The sequence below is a fragment of the Pan paniscus genome, chromosome 1 (genome assembly GCF_029289425.2).
Source record: "Pan paniscus chromosome 1, NHGRI_mPanPan1-v2.0_pri, whole genome shotgun sequence".
Taxonomy (NCBI): Eukaryota; Metazoa; Chordata; class Mammalia; order Primates; family Hominidae; genus Pan; species Pan paniscus.
The window spans coordinates 148,883,489-148,902,978 of record NC_073249.2 but is presented as its reverse complement, the minus strand read 5'-3'; the positions used below and the strand labels follow the sequence as shown (position 1 = coordinate 148,902,978).

Sequence of the window (19,490 nt, the reverse complement as noted above, 5' to 3'; positions counted from 1 at the left end):
TTGAAGAGTCAGAATGGGAGAAGCTGAATGATCAGATAGATCATTCATTCATTAAACATTTAATTTCCTAGTGTATGTTAAATTATTTGAAACAAGCTAGTGAATGTGAGTCATTGTCATCCCAATTGTCAGCCTGATTCTTGTGCTCTGTTTATATCTTGGGGTAAAGACTTCAAGCTTCTGGCCAGGTTACAGCCCGGGAACTTCATCTCAGATCACATACCACTGAATCCCAAGTGCATAAAATAATGTGTGCCATGTAGTAAATATTACTACATTAATCCTTAACTACTCGAAATGCTATTTCCTCACTACTTATGGCCACAGCCTGCATCTAGTCTTCATCCAGACAACTCAAACAATAAAAATCTTCAAGTCTGATATTCTCCTCAAGATGACCTCTTGTCAGTTTGTTTCCTAATGTACTTCTTCCGTTCCTCTAGTCTTTTGACCCTTCTCTTTTCTTTCCATCTCTTACTTGCTGGCTTTCCTTCTTTGCCAGTCACTTCAGTAATTCTCAACTCCCACTCCCCTTTGTCTTTCAGTTGTGTCCATTCTTTAAATCAACAACTCTTAATCAGTTCAAATTGACTTTGGAGTCGGATGAACTTCAAATCACCATTTGCTACTTCAGTGACCTTGCCAAATTCTTTAACCTTTTTTGAGTTTGTTTACTCCTTGTCACCCTAAGCATTGTTTTGAAAATTAAATGAGATTATTGTATCCAGATACTTTTGACCACAAGTAATGAAAACCCTTATTAAATGGCTTAAATAATAAAAAATCCAGGGGTAGAGTGGCTCTAAGGCTGGTTGATGAGCAGCTCAACAATTTATGAGGTACCCATGTTTTCATCTTTGCCTTCTACCACCCTCAGCTTCTTGACTTTACTCCCCTAATGATTGCATAATGGTTGCCACAGTTCCAGGTGTCATGCAGTCATGATTGTTAAATGGAAGGGGAAAGTTTCTGCTACCAATGTCCCTACCCTCCACCCCTGCCCACAACTGCCAATCTTATTAACCTTGTCCTGACCAGAGTTGAGTCACAGGCTTACTCTATAAGTGTCATACTGGCTTAGAATAATTAGGATTCATCTCAGGGGTGAGGGAGAGGCCCCACTTTCCTAGTAATAGTTATTCTTACTACTGCATTTGTGAGTGCTAGGACTCAATCCTTGTGCCCTTTTATACCCCATCTATGATTCTAGTAATTTCCTCTAGTCTCATGGTTTCAAATATCACCTACACTCTTCCCAAATTTTTCTCTTTTAAGAGACAGGATCTCTGTCGCCCAAAGTGAAGTGCAGTGGTGCAATCTTAGCTCACTGCAGCCTTGAGCTCCTGGGCTCAAGTGATCCCCCTGCCTCAGCCTCCTGAGTAGCTAGGACTACAGGCATGCATCAGCACACCTGGCTAATTTTTAAATTTTTTGTAGAGATGGGGGTCTCGCTATGTTGCCTAGGCTGGTCTCAAACTCCTGGCCTCAAGCAGTCCTTCTGCCTTGGCCTCCCAAAGTGCTGAGTTTGAGCCACTGTGCCTGGCCCCATGCATCTTTATTTTATATGTCCAATATTGAACTCCTCAGTTTCTCCCTTCTCCCCTCTCTATTTTAGTAAGTAGCAAGTCTGTTCTGTGGTTGCTGAAGTTGAAAAACCTTGGTGTCCTTATTGGTTTTTCCTCACATTCCCTGTCTGATTCACCAGGAAATCCTGTTGACTCTACCTTTAAGATATATCCAGAAGTTCACCACTTGTCATCACCTCCACTGCTACATCATGGTCCAAACCACCTGAATATATATGTATATTGCTACTTAAGTGACCTTGCCAAATTCTTTAACCTTTTTTGAGTTTGTTTAGTCTTTGGCACCCTAAGCCATATGTATATATGTATATATATTTTATATATGTACATATATATGCATAAATATTTTATATATATACATAATATATATGCATACATTATATATATATGTGTGTGTGTGTATTTTTCCCCCCCAGACAGTGTCTCACTTTGTCACTCAGGCTTGAGTGCAGTGTATAATCAGAGCTCACTGTAACCTCAAACTCCTGTGCTCAAGCAATCTTGCCTCGGCCTTCTGAGTAGCTAGGGTTACAGGCATGTGCCACCATATCTGGCTGACATTTTTTATCTTTTGTAGAGGCAGAGTATCGTTATATTGTCCAGGCTAGTCTGAAACTCGTGGCCTCAAGCTATCCTCCTGCCTCAGCATTCCAAAGTGCTGGGATTACAGGTCTGAGCCACTGTGCCCATCAGTTCTTATTGGTCTTTCACCCTTGCCCACCGTCTTTCCCACGCTGTTAAGAATGAAAGTGACCTATCATTCGCGTAAAACTCTCCAATGGCATTGTATCTTCCCTCAGAATGCAAGTCAAAGTCTTTAGTGGCCTACAAGCCTCTGTATTGCACCTGTTATTTCTCTGACCATCTTTCAACCCCTTCACCATCTCTATCATTCTGACTCAGCCACCTTGCAGTTCCTCAAAGATGCCTTGCATTCCCTCACTTCTAGGCTTTGGTGTTTGATATTTCCCTCTATCCAATAAGTTCTACCATATGGATGCATAGCTTTCCTCCTTTACTTTCAGATTGTAGTGCTAATATCATTTTCTCTGAAATCATTTCTGGCTACCCTATCTAAATTTTGAATCTCCTTATTTACATTTTCTGCTTTATTTTTCTTAGCTTTTATCACCATCTAACACAACTTACAGTATTTAAAAATTTTTATTGTATCTCCCCCCACTAGAATGTACAGAGAATGAGGCAGGGATTTTTGTTCATACTGTATCCCTAGCACCTAGAAAGGTGCCTTGGCATATGAAAGGTCCTTAATAAAAATTTGTGAGTAAATGAATGTTCATTCATTCTGGTTTCAGCTGGGTCCTTAGTGGGATTTAGTAATTGTTTGTTTCTGATCAGCTGCTTCCCTATTTTCCATAATTGACATACTGAACTACCACCATTCTTATCAAACACCCTACTTTACTCTGAATCCTTAGTAGTGGATGTCCCCCCACTCCTCTCTTTTTAAACAGAGTATTGATACTATGTATGAACTTATTGGTCTTCCTAGTCCTTTTACTTTCAAATTTATAAATTGTCGTCGTCTACTTCCTTTTGCTCTCAGAGCCCACCTCTAATTTTATTCACGTCTCATCTACTGGTACTCTTGGTATCAAATCATATCAAATTTTATCTTCTTTGAGATGTCATTTAAGCAATTATTTCTTTTATTATATGTCTTACATGTTTTTAAATATCCTCCTCTATATTGTTTTCTTCTTCTCTGGACTATCTTAAAACCTCTTTTATCCTTTCCTTATTACAGGTCTATCTCCTTCAGACAACTTGTTAGAAATATTTACATTTACCATTTCATTTTCATTTCCCTCTTAATGTTCAATTTACCACATTCTAGCTTTTATTGGTCACAATTCTATCTACCTCATAGAATTCTGAGAGATTAAATGAGGATACATGTGTTTTTAGGTTAATATTTTTTTGAGGGCTCACCAGGATTAACTATTACTACTGAAGCCAAAATCATTCTCACTCTTACAGATACTTTTCTATCATCTTTATTTACTTTTCTATATCCCTCATGAAATAGTTTCTGTCTTTTGGTTTTTGGACACTGGTGGTGTCAGGATGCCTTCAGCTCCAAGTAAGAGAATCTCTTAAGTCCAATGATAGGTAGTTCCAAGATTGATTTAGAGATGCAACACTGTCAAGTTAGGCTCTTACTGTCTTTGTATTCTGCCGTTTTCACTGTGTCATAGATGTCTACCTTTAGGATTGTAAGAATTTCATTATTCAAAAACAGGATGCAGTGCTGGGGTTTCTCTTTGGTGGATATCTCCTTATAGGGAGGAAAATCCCCAGAACATCTCTCTTACATCTCATTGGCTAGAACCATGTCACATGTCTGCCCTTAAACAATCACTGGCAAAGGAAATACTACTGTGATTGATTTAAATCAACCCTGAGCCATCCCCAAGAGACTGGGGGATGCTCTCACCTTCCTTGAGTTCATTACTCTATTTCTGGGAGAAGATATCTGTTAGCTAGAAAGAAGATATGAATGGTTCTTTGGTATGTAACCAGCAGTGTCTGCCGTAGCATTCTCACCTGGTTGATCTCTGATGGTTCCTTCTGTCTTTTTTATTGTCTCCTATTGATTGATGTGCCCCTTAAATGCTGGTCATCCCAAAGTTCTGTCTTTGATTCTTTCCAAAAATTGTTCCTCCTTCACACTATAAAATATCACTTGCATTAGGATCCTTTCTAAATATTTGTCTCCAACTAATATTTCTAAGCTCCAGTTCAGAATATCTCCTGGATGTCTTCATCCACGTTCAATTCAAATGAATATTGTTGAGTTGGTTTTTGGAGAGTCAAAAATTAAATAAACTTTACCTTATATTATCTTACATTTTAATGAGGTAGTTAGCCAGAGAAATAGATAACTAGGAATGCAGTCTTATGCAGCAAAACTTACCAACTATTGAAGTAGCATAGATGAAGGGGTTATTAATAAGGTTACAGGAATGTTCACAGTAGAACTTGTCTTTACACTTAAAAAGTACTCTTCTTATATTCTATACTTTCATTAGTAGCACAACTGTGCACACCTTTGTCAATCCAGAAATGGGCAGTCTGAAATCCTTCCTCTTCCCTACATCCAGCTGATGGGCAAATTATACAGATGCTGTTTCTTACTACTTAATCCTACCTGTTGGTCTGTTTATATCATAGTCATCCTACTTTAGGTTCTTGTTATTTCTCATCTCTTTGTGATTCATTCATTCAGTAAAAGTTTATTGAACAGCAATATATTGTAAACACCTTGTTCTAGAAATAAAACAGGACCCCACTGGTTACAATCCAGTGGATAAGGCATAAACACACAGATGGTTATGTAAGGTGATGTGTAATACAGTGGAGATATGGGGGGAAGTGTAGGAGCTCAAGGTCCGGGGAATCTAACCCAAGTTTGGGCTTCACAGAAGCCCAACTACAGGGTGAGTCTCAAAGCAGAAGTAAGCTAGGTGAAGGGCTCCTGGAATAGGGAAGAGGGAAATACACCTACACACATGCCCTATTTGCTTTATATATAACAAATATCCCTTCAAAGGTATTAACTTTGGTGCCTGTGTACTCCATTAATGTTACCGTTGTTCAAAGACAATTTTTTAACTGATTATGGTTAATGCAGAAGATTCTCAGTAATGATATTATTATACAGTTGATTCTCATTATTTGTCAGTTCTGTATTTATGAATTTGCCTACTCACCGAAATGTATTTGTAACCCCAAAAGCAATACTTGAAATGCTTTCAAGGTCATTTTTAGACATATGCATGTTCAGAGTGGCAAAATATTTAAGAACTAGCTGAGCTTTGCACAGAGGCTCACATCTGTAATCCCACCACCTTGGGAGGCTGAGGCAGAAGGATTGCTTGAGGCCAGGAGTTCAAGACCAGCCTGGGCAACATAGTGCAACCCCTCCCACCATCTCCACACACACAAAAAATGAACTAGCTGAGGTTAAACAAGTCAGTGGTCTGCCCTCATGTTTCAGCTCTCATACTTTTAAACAAGTCTCCTTTTCATGGTCCATTTAGTGCCACATTTTTGTATTTTTGTGCTTTCTTTTTTTTTTATTGGTGACTTTACTATTTAAAATGGCCTCTAAGCATAGTGCTAAAGTGCTGTCTAGTGTTGCTAAGCACAAGAAGGCTGTGATGTGCCTTACAGAGAAAATTCAGGTGTTAGGTAAGCTTCATTCAGGCATGAGTCATAGTTCTGTTGGCTATCAGTTCAATGTCAGTGAATCAACAATATATATTATTAAGGTATCTTTAACAGAAATACACATAGAAGAGGTTATGTATTGACCAGTTGATGAAAATATGACCAGAGCCTGGCAGGAACCTAACACTGTATTTTCCTTAGGGGCAGTGACTCACTATTCTCTAATTTAGCATTTGGGATGATTTTATAGAACATAACCATGGCAAATGTTTTATAGAACATAACTATGGGTTTTATAGAACATAACAAATGAGAATCAACTACTTCAGGGTAAATTTCATTTTGGGAAATAGCCATTATCATTTATGACCAGGACCGATGAATTAGATGGGAATGGTCAAGGGGAACAATACAGAGGTATGATTATTAAACAGTCTTTCTCTGCCTTTTAAAACACATGCCACCCTTTTTGATAAGCATCTCACCTCACACTTTAAATATTCTAATATATTCCCTTTAGCAGTCATGTCCAGGTTGAGAATCAGCGTATAAGTTTTATTTTACCATCAGACAAGCAAAAACAGGTTGACCTTTATTCTTTTTTTTTGAGACAGAGTCTCTGTTGCCCAGGCTGGAATGCAATGGTGCGATCTCAGTCACTACAACCTCTGCCTCCCGGGTTCAAGTGATTATCCTGCTTCAGCCTCCCAAGTAGCTGGAATTACAGGCATGTGCTACCACACCTGGCTAATTTTTGTATTTTTAGTAGAGATAGGGTTTCACCATGTTGGCCAGGGTGGTCTCGAACTCCTGACCTCAGGTGATCTGTCCGCCTCAGCCTCCCAAAGTGCTAGGATTATAGGCTTGAGCCACCGCGCCCGGCCTATTTCTGAGTGTTTATTGTAAAAACTATAGTTTTTAAAGTTTGCCAGATGCAATAAAATTTTATCATGTTTAGTGCTTTATTTAGACTTTGCTCTCCCTCCAGCAAAGAATAATTTGTATAAAGCAGAAGTTGGCAAACATTTCCTGGTAAGGGCCAGACGGTAACTATTTTAGGCCTTGTGGGCCATACAGTCTCTGCTGCAGCTACTCAACTCTACCGCTGTCTGGCAAAAGCAACAATAGACAGTAGGTATTACTTTATATAGTTATAGTATAAACTCCTTTTTCTTTTATTTTTTTTCTTTTTTGAGATCGAGTCTCGCTCTGTCACCCAGGCTGGAGTGCAGTGGAACAACCTTGACTCACTGAACCTCCACCTCCCGGGTTTAAACAATTCTCCTGCCTCAGCCTCCCAAGTAGCTGGGACTACAAGTGTGTGCCACCACATCTGGCTAATTTTTTTGTATTTTTAGTAGAGATAGGGTTTCACCACGTTGGCCAGGCTGGTCTCGAACTCCTGACCTCAATTGATCCGCCCTCCTTGGCCTTCTAAGGTGCTGGGATATAGGCATGAGCCACCATGCCTGACCTATTTATAGTATAAACTCCTTAAGGGTAGGGACTATGTATTATACTGTTTTATCCTTCATGTTACATGTAACAGTATAGCACAGTGGGGTCTCAGTAATGGTTGGCTTGATATGCTGATTTGACCTAGATAACAAAAACTTTATATTTTTGAAATATTAATAACTTGAACATTAAAACCCATCCATTTACAGTTAATTTATTTTAGAGATCTATTTTTTCTCTAAATATCCTTCTTTAGACAATTATAATAGTTCAAGCTTATGCATTTGGAATTAGGTAGTCAATGGCTGAATTTTATAGTAGTTGGTAAATACTATAGGACATACGGGCTTATTTATATAAATGTTCTAATACTTATATTTGGTAGCCATTATTAAAGTCTTCGAATCATAGTTAAGTCTCCATGGTAGCAGTGGTTTCATGATTATGTTTTAATGGATGCAGTATACGATAAAGTTAATTCATAGTTAAAGTTTGGTACTGATTTAAATTAAATCATTTGAGAGGCCAGGCACAATGGCTCACACCTGTAATCCTAACACTTTGGGAGGCGGAGGTGGGAAGATAGCTTGAGCCCAGGAGTTCAAGACTAGCCTGAGCAAAATAGGGAGACCCTATCTCTACAAAAGAAAAAATAGCTAGACATGGTAGCACATGCCTGTAGTCCCAGCTATTTGGGAGGCTGAGTTGGGAGGACTACTTGAGCCCTGGAGGCTGAGACTGCAGTGAGCCATAATGAAACCACTGCACTCTAGCCTGGGTGACAGAGCAAGACTGTCTCAAAAAAAAAAAAAAAGAAAAAGAAAAAAATTATTTGAGAATTGTAAACAATTAGCTAAGCAAACTTGCTAAATAATCAGTTTGTTGCAGTCTTGGCTAAGAGCCTAATAATTCAATGAAACAGCTACATATCCTCTCCTCCTCTTGGGCTACAGACATTTTTTTTCTGTGTACTCCTTAAACTACTCTCTCTCTTTTTTTTTTTTTAACTACTCTCATTTTTCTAATGAGCCAATTAAGATGACATCTCAGGCCACATATAAGAAAAGAGTATGAGAAGAGACATTTTAGAAAAGATAAAAGTGAAAATCACGTAGATTCCTCATTTCCAAGTGTTGCTTTTACAATTAAACATTGTGAAAGTGTATGTCAACTGAGCATGTGTAAATACATTCCTACTACCTTAAGTGTAAAGTATTATTTTGAAAAAAATTATCATATCGTTTATATAGATGAACAATGTAGTACTATTTTATAAGTAAAATAGAGTCCACCTGTTAAGACTTTATTTACCCTAAATGTGCATGTGAGAGGTATGTATGTGTGGTATACTTGGGCTGAGATTCACAGGCTGAGATTTCTGAAAAATTGGATTATAGTACTGCTGACTAGAAGGAACCACTAGATCTGCACTGTCCAACACAGTAGCCACTAGCCACATGAGGCTCTTAAGCTACTGAAATGTACCTATCTGAATTGAGGTCAAAGTGTAAAATACATGCTGTATTTCAAATATTTAGTACAAAAAATAGAGAATGTAAAGTATTTCATTGATAATTTGTATTTTGATTATATGCTGCAATGATAATATTTTGGATTTACTAGGTTAAATAAAATACATTATTAAAATTAATTTCACGTTTCTTTTTACTTTAAAAAATATGGTTTCTGGAAATGTGGCTTGCATTTGTAGCTTGCTTTATATTTCTGTTGGACAGCACTGGTCTAAATAGTGTGATCTTTCAACACAGGCAAAGTGTTATAATGAAATATTAGTTTATCAAGACCCATTTAAAATGATGTAGAAACTCTAGCTCTTTTTAAAATTTTTTGGCTAATACAGTGTTTTTGGTTTTGAGACAGTCTTGCTCTGTTGCCCAGGCTTGAAGTGCAGTGGTGTCGTGATCATGGCTTATTGCAGCCTCATCTCCCTGGGCTCAAGTGATCCTCCTGCCTCAGCCTCCCAAGTAGCTAGGACTACAGGTGCATGCCACTACATCTGGCTAATCTGTTTTATTTTTTGTAGATACGAGGTCTCACTATGTTGCTCAGCTGGTCTTGAACTCCTAGACTCAAGTGATCCTTTTGCCTTGGCTTCCTAAAATACTGGGATTACAAGTGTGAGCTATCACCCTGGGCCTAACTCAGTGTTTAAAATCAGTGTAAAGAACACTTTATTTTAAATTAGCTGGGTGTGGTGGCACATGCCTGTAGTCCCAGCTACTTGGGAGGCTGAAATAGGAGAATCACTTGAACCCGGGAGGCGGAGGTTACAGTGAGCCCAGACTGTGCCATTGCACTCCACCCTGGGCAACAGAGTGAGATTCTGTCTCAAAAAACAAAACAAAACAAAAAAAAGAACTCTTTAAATTATTTCAAAAGGCCAGAAAAGTATATTAGCTCGCTGTACATTCACTAGTCATTAGCAAGCTTTCAAGGACTTATTGTAAAAGAGGGTAACAAAGAAGGGCTAGTTGTTGCTTGAATATTTTATTCATCCCAGTTAGAATAAGTTAGTTCTATACTCCCCCAAAAAGGAAATGATATATATATTTTTTGGATACAGGGTCTTATTGTGTCACTCAGGTTTGAATACAGTGGCATGATCACGGCTCACCTGCAGCCTTGACCTCCTGGACCCAAGCCATCCCCCTGCCTGAGCCTCCTGAGTAGCTGGGACTACAGGCACATGCCACCATGCCTGGCTGATTTGTAAATTTTTTGTAGGGGTGGAATTCTCACTTCGTTACCCAGGCTAGTCTCAAACTCCTGGGCTCAAGTGATCCTCTCACCTCGTGCTTCTAAAGTGCTGGGATTATAGGTGTGAGCTACTGCACCTGGCTGATTTATTTTTTTAAGTATAAAATATGTCTGATCCCCTGGGTGTCTCCAAATCTAGTAATTTCTATACATTTAAAGCAATTTTATTTTCTTGTTTTTTGAAAGGTATGTACTTTTTAATTTTTTAAACAATTTAAAATCTTGTTTTAAAGACCACTAGACAAAAAAATTAAATGTATATATTATAGTGCTTCAGGGAAAGTATTATAAAACCAAGCCATGACACAGTATCAACATTTGAAAACTTGGGGAATTACTAATATTACTGTAGCGATAAAATGGAAATTTTGATGATACTGACAATAGTCCACAGAGAATTATGACTAAAATTATTCTTCCTACCAACCATTTTAAGTTAGTTTGCCATCTTATGTTGGTGCTCTTGGAGGCTTACAAATTATTATTATTTGAGACAGGATCTCCCTCTGTCACCCGGGTGGACTGCGATCACGGCTCACTGCAACCTTGATCTCCTGGTCTCAAGTGATCCTCTAGAGTAGCCGGAACCACAGGCGTGAACCACAGCGCCTGGCCAGGAAGCTTACAGATTATTAATGAAACTTTGTTAAACCTTTACCTTACTGACAACCAGAAAAGTAATTTCACTGGTTTGGGAATAAATGGACACTTAAGAAATGAAGCAACCTCTTCAAGTAATTTTTTTTCAAAGACCAAACTATTGAATTAGTGCTTTTTGAAGAGCATGAAAGAGCAGTCATCAAGTGTGACATTAAAAACTTCCAGCTGGGTGCAGTTGCTCACGCCTGTAATCCCAACACTGGGAGGTTGAGACGGGAGGATTGTTTGAGACCAGCCTGGGAGACATAGTGAGAACCTGTCTCTACAAAAAAAAAAAAATATATATATATATATATATATATATATATATATATATATATATATATATATTAGCAAGATGTGGTGGTGGTGTGAGCCTGTAATACCAGTTACTTGGGAGGCTGAGCCCAGGAGAGATCATGGCTGCAGCGATCTGTGACAATGCCACTGCACTCCAGCCTCAGTGACAGTAAAACCCTGTCTCCATAAAAAAAACTTCGAACAATCTGACGGTAACTTATTTTCTGCCAGCTTCCCAGGGCAAGCCTTCCTAATTTGCATGCATTAATCTCACCAGTATTTTTGCTGTATCAAATACATTTTATGCTCTTTTGCTTCTTGACTTAGTGTTCCTGATCCAAATTGCAAATTCTCCCTTTCTCTTTCAAAATCTATCAGTCTTTCATGACTTTGCTCACATTTTTCTGTTCTGAAGTCTTTCCTATCCCCACCACTCCAGCCTAAGTTGAGGATAATAATTAACTTTTTTTTTCTTCTTTTCTTTTTGAGACAGTCTCCCTCTGTCACCCAGTTTGGAGTATAGTGGCATGATCTTGGCCCACTGCAACCTCCACCTCCCAGGCCCAAATGGTCCTTTCATCTCAGCCTCCTGAGTAGCTGAGACCACAGGTGCACGCCACCATGCCCAGCTAATTTTGTATTTTCACGGGGTTTTACCGTGTTGGCTGGTCTTGAACTCCTGGCCTCAAGTGATCTGCAGTCCTTAGCTTCCCAAAGTGCTGGGATTACAGGTGTGAGCCACCACACCGGCCTCTGTTTGACTATCTTTAAAGCTCTTAAAACGATCTCATTTCGTTATTAACTTTTTATTGTTTGTCTTCCCCCTCTAGAATGAGTTGAATGAGAGCAAGGATAATGTCTATCTAGTTAACAGCACCTAAAATAGTGTGTGACACAAAATAAACACTCCATAAATATTTGCTGAGTGATTGAAATACTTTATTTGTGGAAAATGTGCACTATGATAACCACCTTTTTAAACAGTTTGTGTACCCATCAAATACTGTAAAATGGACAGTCAGATACTATTGACAAATTCCAAATATAATGAATCCAAACTACTGTCATTGCCTAAAAAAGGACATTTACAGGTAAGGGGCGTGGGGGAGTAGGATTTCTAAAACAATTTAAGCTTAAATGGATAGGGCTTAATGTCTTAAAGACACTTGCCTTAAGTTTATGTCTTTCAGCTTGTAACGTAGATAAGGTAAGAAGTGAATCTCTTTAAAATTTCTCAGCTGAGTGCGGTGGCTCAGACCTGTAATCTCAGCACTTTGGGAGACCAAAATGGGTGGATTGCTTAAGCCCAGGAGTTCTAGACCAGCCTGGGCAACATGGCGAAACCTCATCTGTACTAAAAATAGAAAAATTAGCCAGGCATGGTGGCATGCCTGTGGTCCTAGCTACTCTGGGGGCTGAGGTGGGAAAATGGCTTGAGCTCAGGAGGTCGAGGCTGCAGTGAGCTGAGATTGTGAGATCAGGAACACAATCAGCCTGGGCAACAGAGTGAGACCCTGTCTCTAAATAAATAAATAAATATATTTTATGGGTCTGTATCTTGGCAACACATACACAATAAATAAAAATTTCCCTATTTTTCCCCTAAAGACAAAGTTGCATTTGTAGCCATCACAAAATTAAAAGGTACTGTAAGTATTATGCTCTGGAACCTTTTCACAGGAATGAGAATTGAGGGTCTGAGTTCCAAACTTACATCAAGCATTTGCTCTATAGCAATCTATGGTAATGATACCTCTTAGTGCTTACTGTTTTTTTAGGAAATTATAATATGTAGAGGTAAGATATAGTCCATTATTAAATGGCCAATAATTTGATTTTATATAACTATTTAGATATTATCTTAAAAACAGGTGAAACATTAGGATAGACACAGCCTAGTACCCTCTAGTTTTATGTAAATATTGGAACAGTGTATGTTTAAGTATTGTCAAGAATATCTTAGCTCATTATTAGACTGTAGCTATAGAAAAGCTCTTTGAAATCTTATCACTTGAGTATCAGATGTATGTGAGAAAGCATATGGAAGTATTTTATAAACTGTAAAGTATTATATAAATGTTATTATGGGGAAGGCATAGAACAGGTTTTTTTTTTTTTTTAACACTGAGAAGATAGTAAAATTCAGAGATAAAGGTCTGAAAAGGGAACTTGGCAAGAGGCAAGATCTTGGGGGATGCCAGACTCCTTTGGGGGTGAATCTGGTAGTTACTTTAATGCTTTATGCCAAGTAAAACTTCCTGAGTCAAAGGAGACTATTTGTCAATAGACATCCAAGTGGTAGCAAAATAGTTTATATAGCTTAAAATACTGAAAATAATGTATATGTAGATGTCATATAAATTGTAGTGCTGACACATGTACTATCTCATCTGACTCTCACAATAATCTTTGTGAGTTAGGTATTCAGATAATTTAAATGATTTATCTAAGTTACTCACCTGTTAAGTGGGAGAACTGAGATTAGAAACCAAGTATTCAGATTTTTAAGTCTTTATTCTTTTGTGCTAGCCCTCTAAGAGGAATTGATAAATAATGGTTTCCCCTAGATAATTTTCAAGTAATTTGGTATGACTGAGATATGTGAGGCATCGACAGATATTAAGGCTGGACAGATCTTCTGATTCCAAAATCAAAGATATATACTTTAAGAATATAAATATTGGAACTGAAATACAATGAATGCTACCTATGGGAAGTTTTAATGATTTTAAATTTTAACAAAATCAACATGAATGAGTAGCAAATATTAACTGGAATATTTAGAAATACCAGTTGGACAGCTGTGTGTGTATGTGTGAGTGTGTGTGCATGTATGCTTATAAATAAGAACATTTTGTTATGCATATGGTATAGTAATTTTCCTGGAAAACAATTTTCAAGTTCATATGAGATCATCATCATGATAAGAGTAGCTAACACTTTGGTATTCCTCACTACGTGCCAATCACATTTAAGTATCACATTGATTGCATTTAATCCTCACAACAATCCTAAATTGGTATTAATGTTACCAGCTTAACAGTTAACAGAGTTAACTCTGTTTGACAGATGAGGAAGCTGAGGTCAGAGAGATTTAAGTCCAAGGTCTTACAGCTATAAGTAGTATTACCAGGATTCTAACCCAGGCACTCCAGCTCCAAAATCTGTGCTTTTAACCACTATATTATGAATATTCCCTGGGTGTCACCTCGGCAAATATAATCACTTTTACATACTCTGAGGTTATATATTCAAATATCTAAAGCACTGTTAACAGAGTTTAAAAGAGCCTCAGTTTATTTGCTTATTCTTGGACAGGAATTATTGGGGAATGGAGGTCATAATTTTCTAATATGAATCACTAAGAAATTTCATGGCCGGGCGTGGTGGCTCATGCCTGTAATCCCAGCACTTTGGGAGGCCAAGGCGGGTGAATCATGAGGTCAAGAGTTCAAGACCAGCCTGGCCAAGGTGGCAAAACCTCGTCTCTACTAAAAATACAAAAAAATTAGCTGGGCGTGGTGGCACGCACCTGTAATCCCAGCTATTCGGGAGGCTGAAGCAGAGATTTCTTAAAACCCGGGAGGCGGAGGTTGCAGTGAGCCAAGATTGTGCCACTGCACTCTATTCTGGTCCAGCCTGGGCGACAGAGCGAGACCCTGTCTCAAAAAAAAAAGAAATTTCAGGGTCCAAGCACCCTGGTTTATGCCTGTAATTCCAGGATCGAAATTTCAAGGACCAAGCACCCTGGTTTATGCCTGTAATCCCAGGATCTTGGGAGGTCAAGGAAGGAGGATTGTTTGAGCTCAGGAGTTGGAGACTAGCCTGGGCAACATAGTGAGACCTGGTCTCTATAAGAAATTAAAATAAGCCAGATGTTGCATTGGCCTGTAGTCCCAGCTACTCGAGAGGCTGAGGCAGCAGGATCACTTGAGCCTAGGAGTTCAAGGGTGCAGTGAGCTATGATTGTGCCACTTCACTGCAGCCTGGGTGACAGAGCAAGCCCCATCTCAAAAAAGAAAAAAAAAAAAAAATTTTAGGACTAAATATGACCCATTTAAGAATTAAATATTGCCAGGAAAAGTTATTCACAGGTGCGATGGTAAAATATGAGAAGTCATTTGTCCTCCAGCATTTAAGTGATGATCTGAATTTTGATTTAAGTGATGATCTGAATTTTGATGTAATTTCTTCTGAGACTCATGGCATTTTATCTTCTTCTGTACTATTTTATTATAAACTGAGAAATGATTTGTGAGTTGGAAAAAGAAAACTTGTTTTTTATTATATATGAATAAAGTCAAAGTAGAAGATGAAGATGACATCAACTGAATAACAAATTATACTTTTAGTTTTTTGTGGTTAAAATGCTATCTTAATTTCCATTTTTTAAAAAAATTAGTTTTTAGTAGAGATAAGGTCTCATTATGTTGCCCAGGCTGGTCTTGAACTCCTGAGCTCAAGTGATCCTCCTGCCTTGGCCTACCAAAGTGCTGGGATTACAGGCATGAGCCACCTCACCTGACTGTACTTTTCTTATTGTGTTTTCATGGAATAATCTTACCAATGTTTGAGTAGTAAAGTAAAAATTTTAAAATGCAAGTGCTAATTTTTATATCTTTGTTAAAAATGCAGCATTCTTTAGTTTTAAGGGAAAAAATGTATGTCAGTTACTAACTCAAGCTAGTTTTTGTTCTCTTCAAACTTTCCATCACACATACATGTAAGCTATAACATCAAATAAGCAGCATTTATGTGATATCTAAATATTCCATATAGACTATTTCTATGTATTTTTTTGGTTTTATTTTAACCTTTAAAATAAATAAGCTTTTATTTATTTTACTTTTATTAAATAAGCTTTGATCTCAGCTCTTCTCTGTTCCATTTCCCCTACAGGCTACCACTACTCTCCCTTTCACATACTCTTCCTGTTTTTGTCAATTATTTGCAGGAATGACAATCCCAACCCCTCCCCCAAATTGCCGCATTCATATCATACAAACTTGGATGACCAAGATTTAATGTAAAGTGATCGTATTGTATAATGGATTTTCAACTCCTAGGTAGTAGAGAAGACATCTCAGTCTGAAAAAGTGAATGTAAGGGTAAAATATCTCCAAAATGCTATGTACTTTTAAAGATGATCATCTTGATGCTTTACCCTATTTCATCTATTTGCAATGGGTATATTTGTAAATATAATTATTGTCTTTAAATTATTTTCTAAGGATAAATTCCAGGTGTGGTATTTATAGAGCTATTAAAATAATATTTAGTGGCTTTTACTATTGCCAAATGTTTGAATTATTTACAAAGCTTTACAAAGCTATAAGTGTGCAAGTATCTGCTCATTTTACCAAAAGCTAGCCAGATTGTTGTATTAATAGTCGTAAATCACGATTATATTTGCTTTCTTATTAACTTGAAATGTCAAAGTTGAGGTGAATTCTTGCTTTTCAACTTTACAATTACGATTCTTATGTGTGTGTGATATTTAAAGAAATGTGAAAATCCCTTTTCACCCTTTTCAATGTCTAGGGAGCCAGATTTCTTTCCGTCTGTTAATATATAATACAATTTCTCACAAATATGAAAGACCCGGTCTTCAGGTTCTCTAAAATAATTTACTGTGTCAAGTTTTGATAATATTCCTAGCTCTCTGAAAATGATTGAATCAAATAAGTATCTATTTTTTTTTCTGCAAACACTACCCACCAGAACAATTTCCGGTTGTTAAATAGTAAAGTCACCATTCCTTTGGTAATGAATATTTAAAGGAACTCCCTTGGAAATGAATTTTGTAATAGGTGATTTTTTATTCTGTTTTTACTCTATGTGATACTGATCCTTGCACTGGATTTCAGTTTGGCAATATGCTTTTTAAAACTGGGAGTCTTAAGGTGACTGGATGTTAGCATTTTTCACTAAGTTTTTTGGATTTGAAAGTACCTTTTGATATTATTTCTTGGTGAGGCTAAAAAAATTGATAAATAGCTGACAAACCTCTGTAACCTACAGGTAGGCTAGATCAATGTTATACATTTCTAATGTCATAGTGTTGTTAAAGTAGAGAATTTTGAAGAGTAGAAAATCATAGCTGTCAAAATGCACAAAGATGAACATTCAGAAAGAATTGCTGAATCATCATTGCTTGGCATATAGAGTAGGCGTTCTCATTTCTTTAAAGGTTAACACATGATTATTACCCTTTATTATATTCTAAACATATATGTACATTTTCTTTTCCTCATAAAGGTTTTCTAACACTTTATTTGGACCGTGTGCAATTCTTCTGACTTTTCTTATTTATCTCTCTAATAGAAATGGGAACATTTTTGAAAAGATGAGAAAACCATACAGGAGATAAAAGATGAGTTATATACATAGAAAATGTCTCATAAATACCTGAAATATGTTATACTTTCAAAAGCAGGCATCAAAAGGGTATATAAATGCTATGATCTAACTTTGTTAACAAAAAATTATAAAACTACAGCAAATAACCATGAAGATTTATAGAAAACAGGATTATAAGTAAATACAGTAATATTTAACAGGGATTACCTAAAATGATATTATAGGGAGATTTTTAAAAACTTTTTTCTGCGTTTTCCAAAATCTCCAACAATGAATATATATTTATAATTAGGGAAATGTGTTTTTGAAAGAAAAAATATTTCTCATATTACTGCCCCTTAAGTGGCATATCCAAATTTTACATTGATGCAGTTGCAGTTAAGTCTTGTAAGGAACATGAGTATGTACTGTCTGTAACCTGATACTTTGTTCTAGCTTTCCTGCAGCACCACAATTCTTTAAATAGGGATCCTGTGGGGCGGCTGCGGGGGACGGGGGTTGAGGGGTGGCAGGGACCTCATTCAGTTTTAGTTTAGTTGAAGTAACTAAGTTCAGATACTAAAATTTCAAAAATAAGTATTTGTTTGCCAGAACTATGAACTCATGTATACTAGAAATAACTAGTTAGCTAAAATCATGTTGAAGTCCTTTACTTATTTTAAAATAATGCATTTGAATTTTATTATAGATACTCCCTTAACAATGTGAAACTAGTACACAAACTTTCTGGCGTTTCTGATTGATAGACCCCAGGAATTTTGAAGACAACGTAAATTACTTGGAAATCTTAATTTAAACAACCTGCATTTTAGTATTGATATAATTAACAGACAAATAGCTTAAAATTAAAAAATACCTAAAATAGAATTGTCGTTCCTTTTATCTGTATATTAACTTTAACTTCTTTTAACATAGGGTGTTTAATGACTGTGATGATTTTCACCTAGTATGGAGTACATAAATATATAGTTGTGACATTCTGTGTTGAAATATTGGCATGTTAACCCATTTGTCCTGTTTAATTAGGAAATAAAGATGGTAGAGCCAGTCGGAAAATGAATAGTTAATCGTGGAGGAGGAGAAAACATAGCTCAGTACTTTGACTAGAGGCAGCTGGGAAAGTGACGTCCTGTAGCATTTGCTGTTCTAGAAAGTACAGAGACACGTAGTGAAAATGGGAGGATCTAGAAGGAGGCTGTCTCCTGTGTAGTGTATATTTATCTGTAAGTGAGCCGTTGGGGAAGGATTGAATACAGAGACGCTGTCTGCTTGCTGCCTTGAGACAGCTAGCTGAATTGCTGATTAACTTTTAAAATACCCAGCTTGGTTTATTTTTCTTAGAATCTGTTGCTAAGACTGGGGACGCTGTTTTCTTTTACAAAGGGAAATCTAAGTTAATTTCAAGGCATTCGAAATGGGGAAAGACTATTATTGCATTTTGGGAATTGAGAAAGGAGCTTCAGATGAAGATATTAAAAAGGCTTACCGAAAACAAGCCCTCAAATTTCATCCGGACAAGAACAAATCTCCTCAGGCAGAGGAAAAATTTAAAGAGGTCGCAGAAGCTTATGAAGTATTGAGTGATCCTAAAAAGAGAGAAATATATGATCAGTTTGGGGAGGAAGGTAAGTATTCTCTGTATATCTTTCTGTCTCTTCAGCTCTGTCTCTTTTTTTTTTTTCTCTCTCTCTCTCCCAGCCTTTTTCCCCTCTCTCTCAGCTTGTTAAGGTTATCCTTAAATTGGATTCTCAGTCATATCAAAAGTAGAAGGACAAATGTATAATAACAAGGTTTCATCTCTGATCATATGAATGAGTATTGCAGAGCTATGAATGAAATGTCCTTGTTTGCCTTTTTATTTTAGCATTTTGTATTATACATATTTTATCATTAGACTTACAATGTTAACAATGTATATTTTAAAATAAACCTTGAATTCCCATACCTATTAGTAAATTGTGTCAAAAGTCTTATGAAACCTGTTTCGTTTTCTAATGAATTTTCTGCCAGAACCAGTAAAGAGTCTTTAGTCATTTAAAACCTTAAGATTGGCATTTCAGATTCTGAGTAGTTTATACCTTATTCACAAAAACAAAAAGTAGTTTTTTGCCTTTCTTATAGCAAGGCTAGTTTAGACTGAACAAGACAGAGTTGTGACTCTCAGAAGCAGAAGGC

General features: G+C 37.0%; 1 protein-coding gene across 3 annotated transcripts in view; it reads left to right on the top strand.

Moving 5' to 3' along the window:
- The window catches only part of DNAJB4 (DnaJ heat shock protein family (Hsp40) member B4), a 42,549-nt gene that overhangs the window by 7,268 nt on the left and 15,791 nt on the right, over positions 1 to 19,490 (top strand). Inside the window, exon 1 of one of the 3 annotated variants that reach the window (XM_003807781.7) lies at positions 12,004 to 18,940. The exons of the other annotated variants lie outside the window; for them this stretch is intronic. Within the exon in view, the coding sequence (XP_003807829.3) occupies positions 18,730 to 18,940 (211 nt within the window). The 5' untranslated portion in view covers positions 12,004 to 18,729. Of the gene's footprint in view, positions 1 to 12,003; positions 18,941 to 19,490 lie in introns of those variants that run through there. 3 annotated transcript variants of the gene reach the window in all.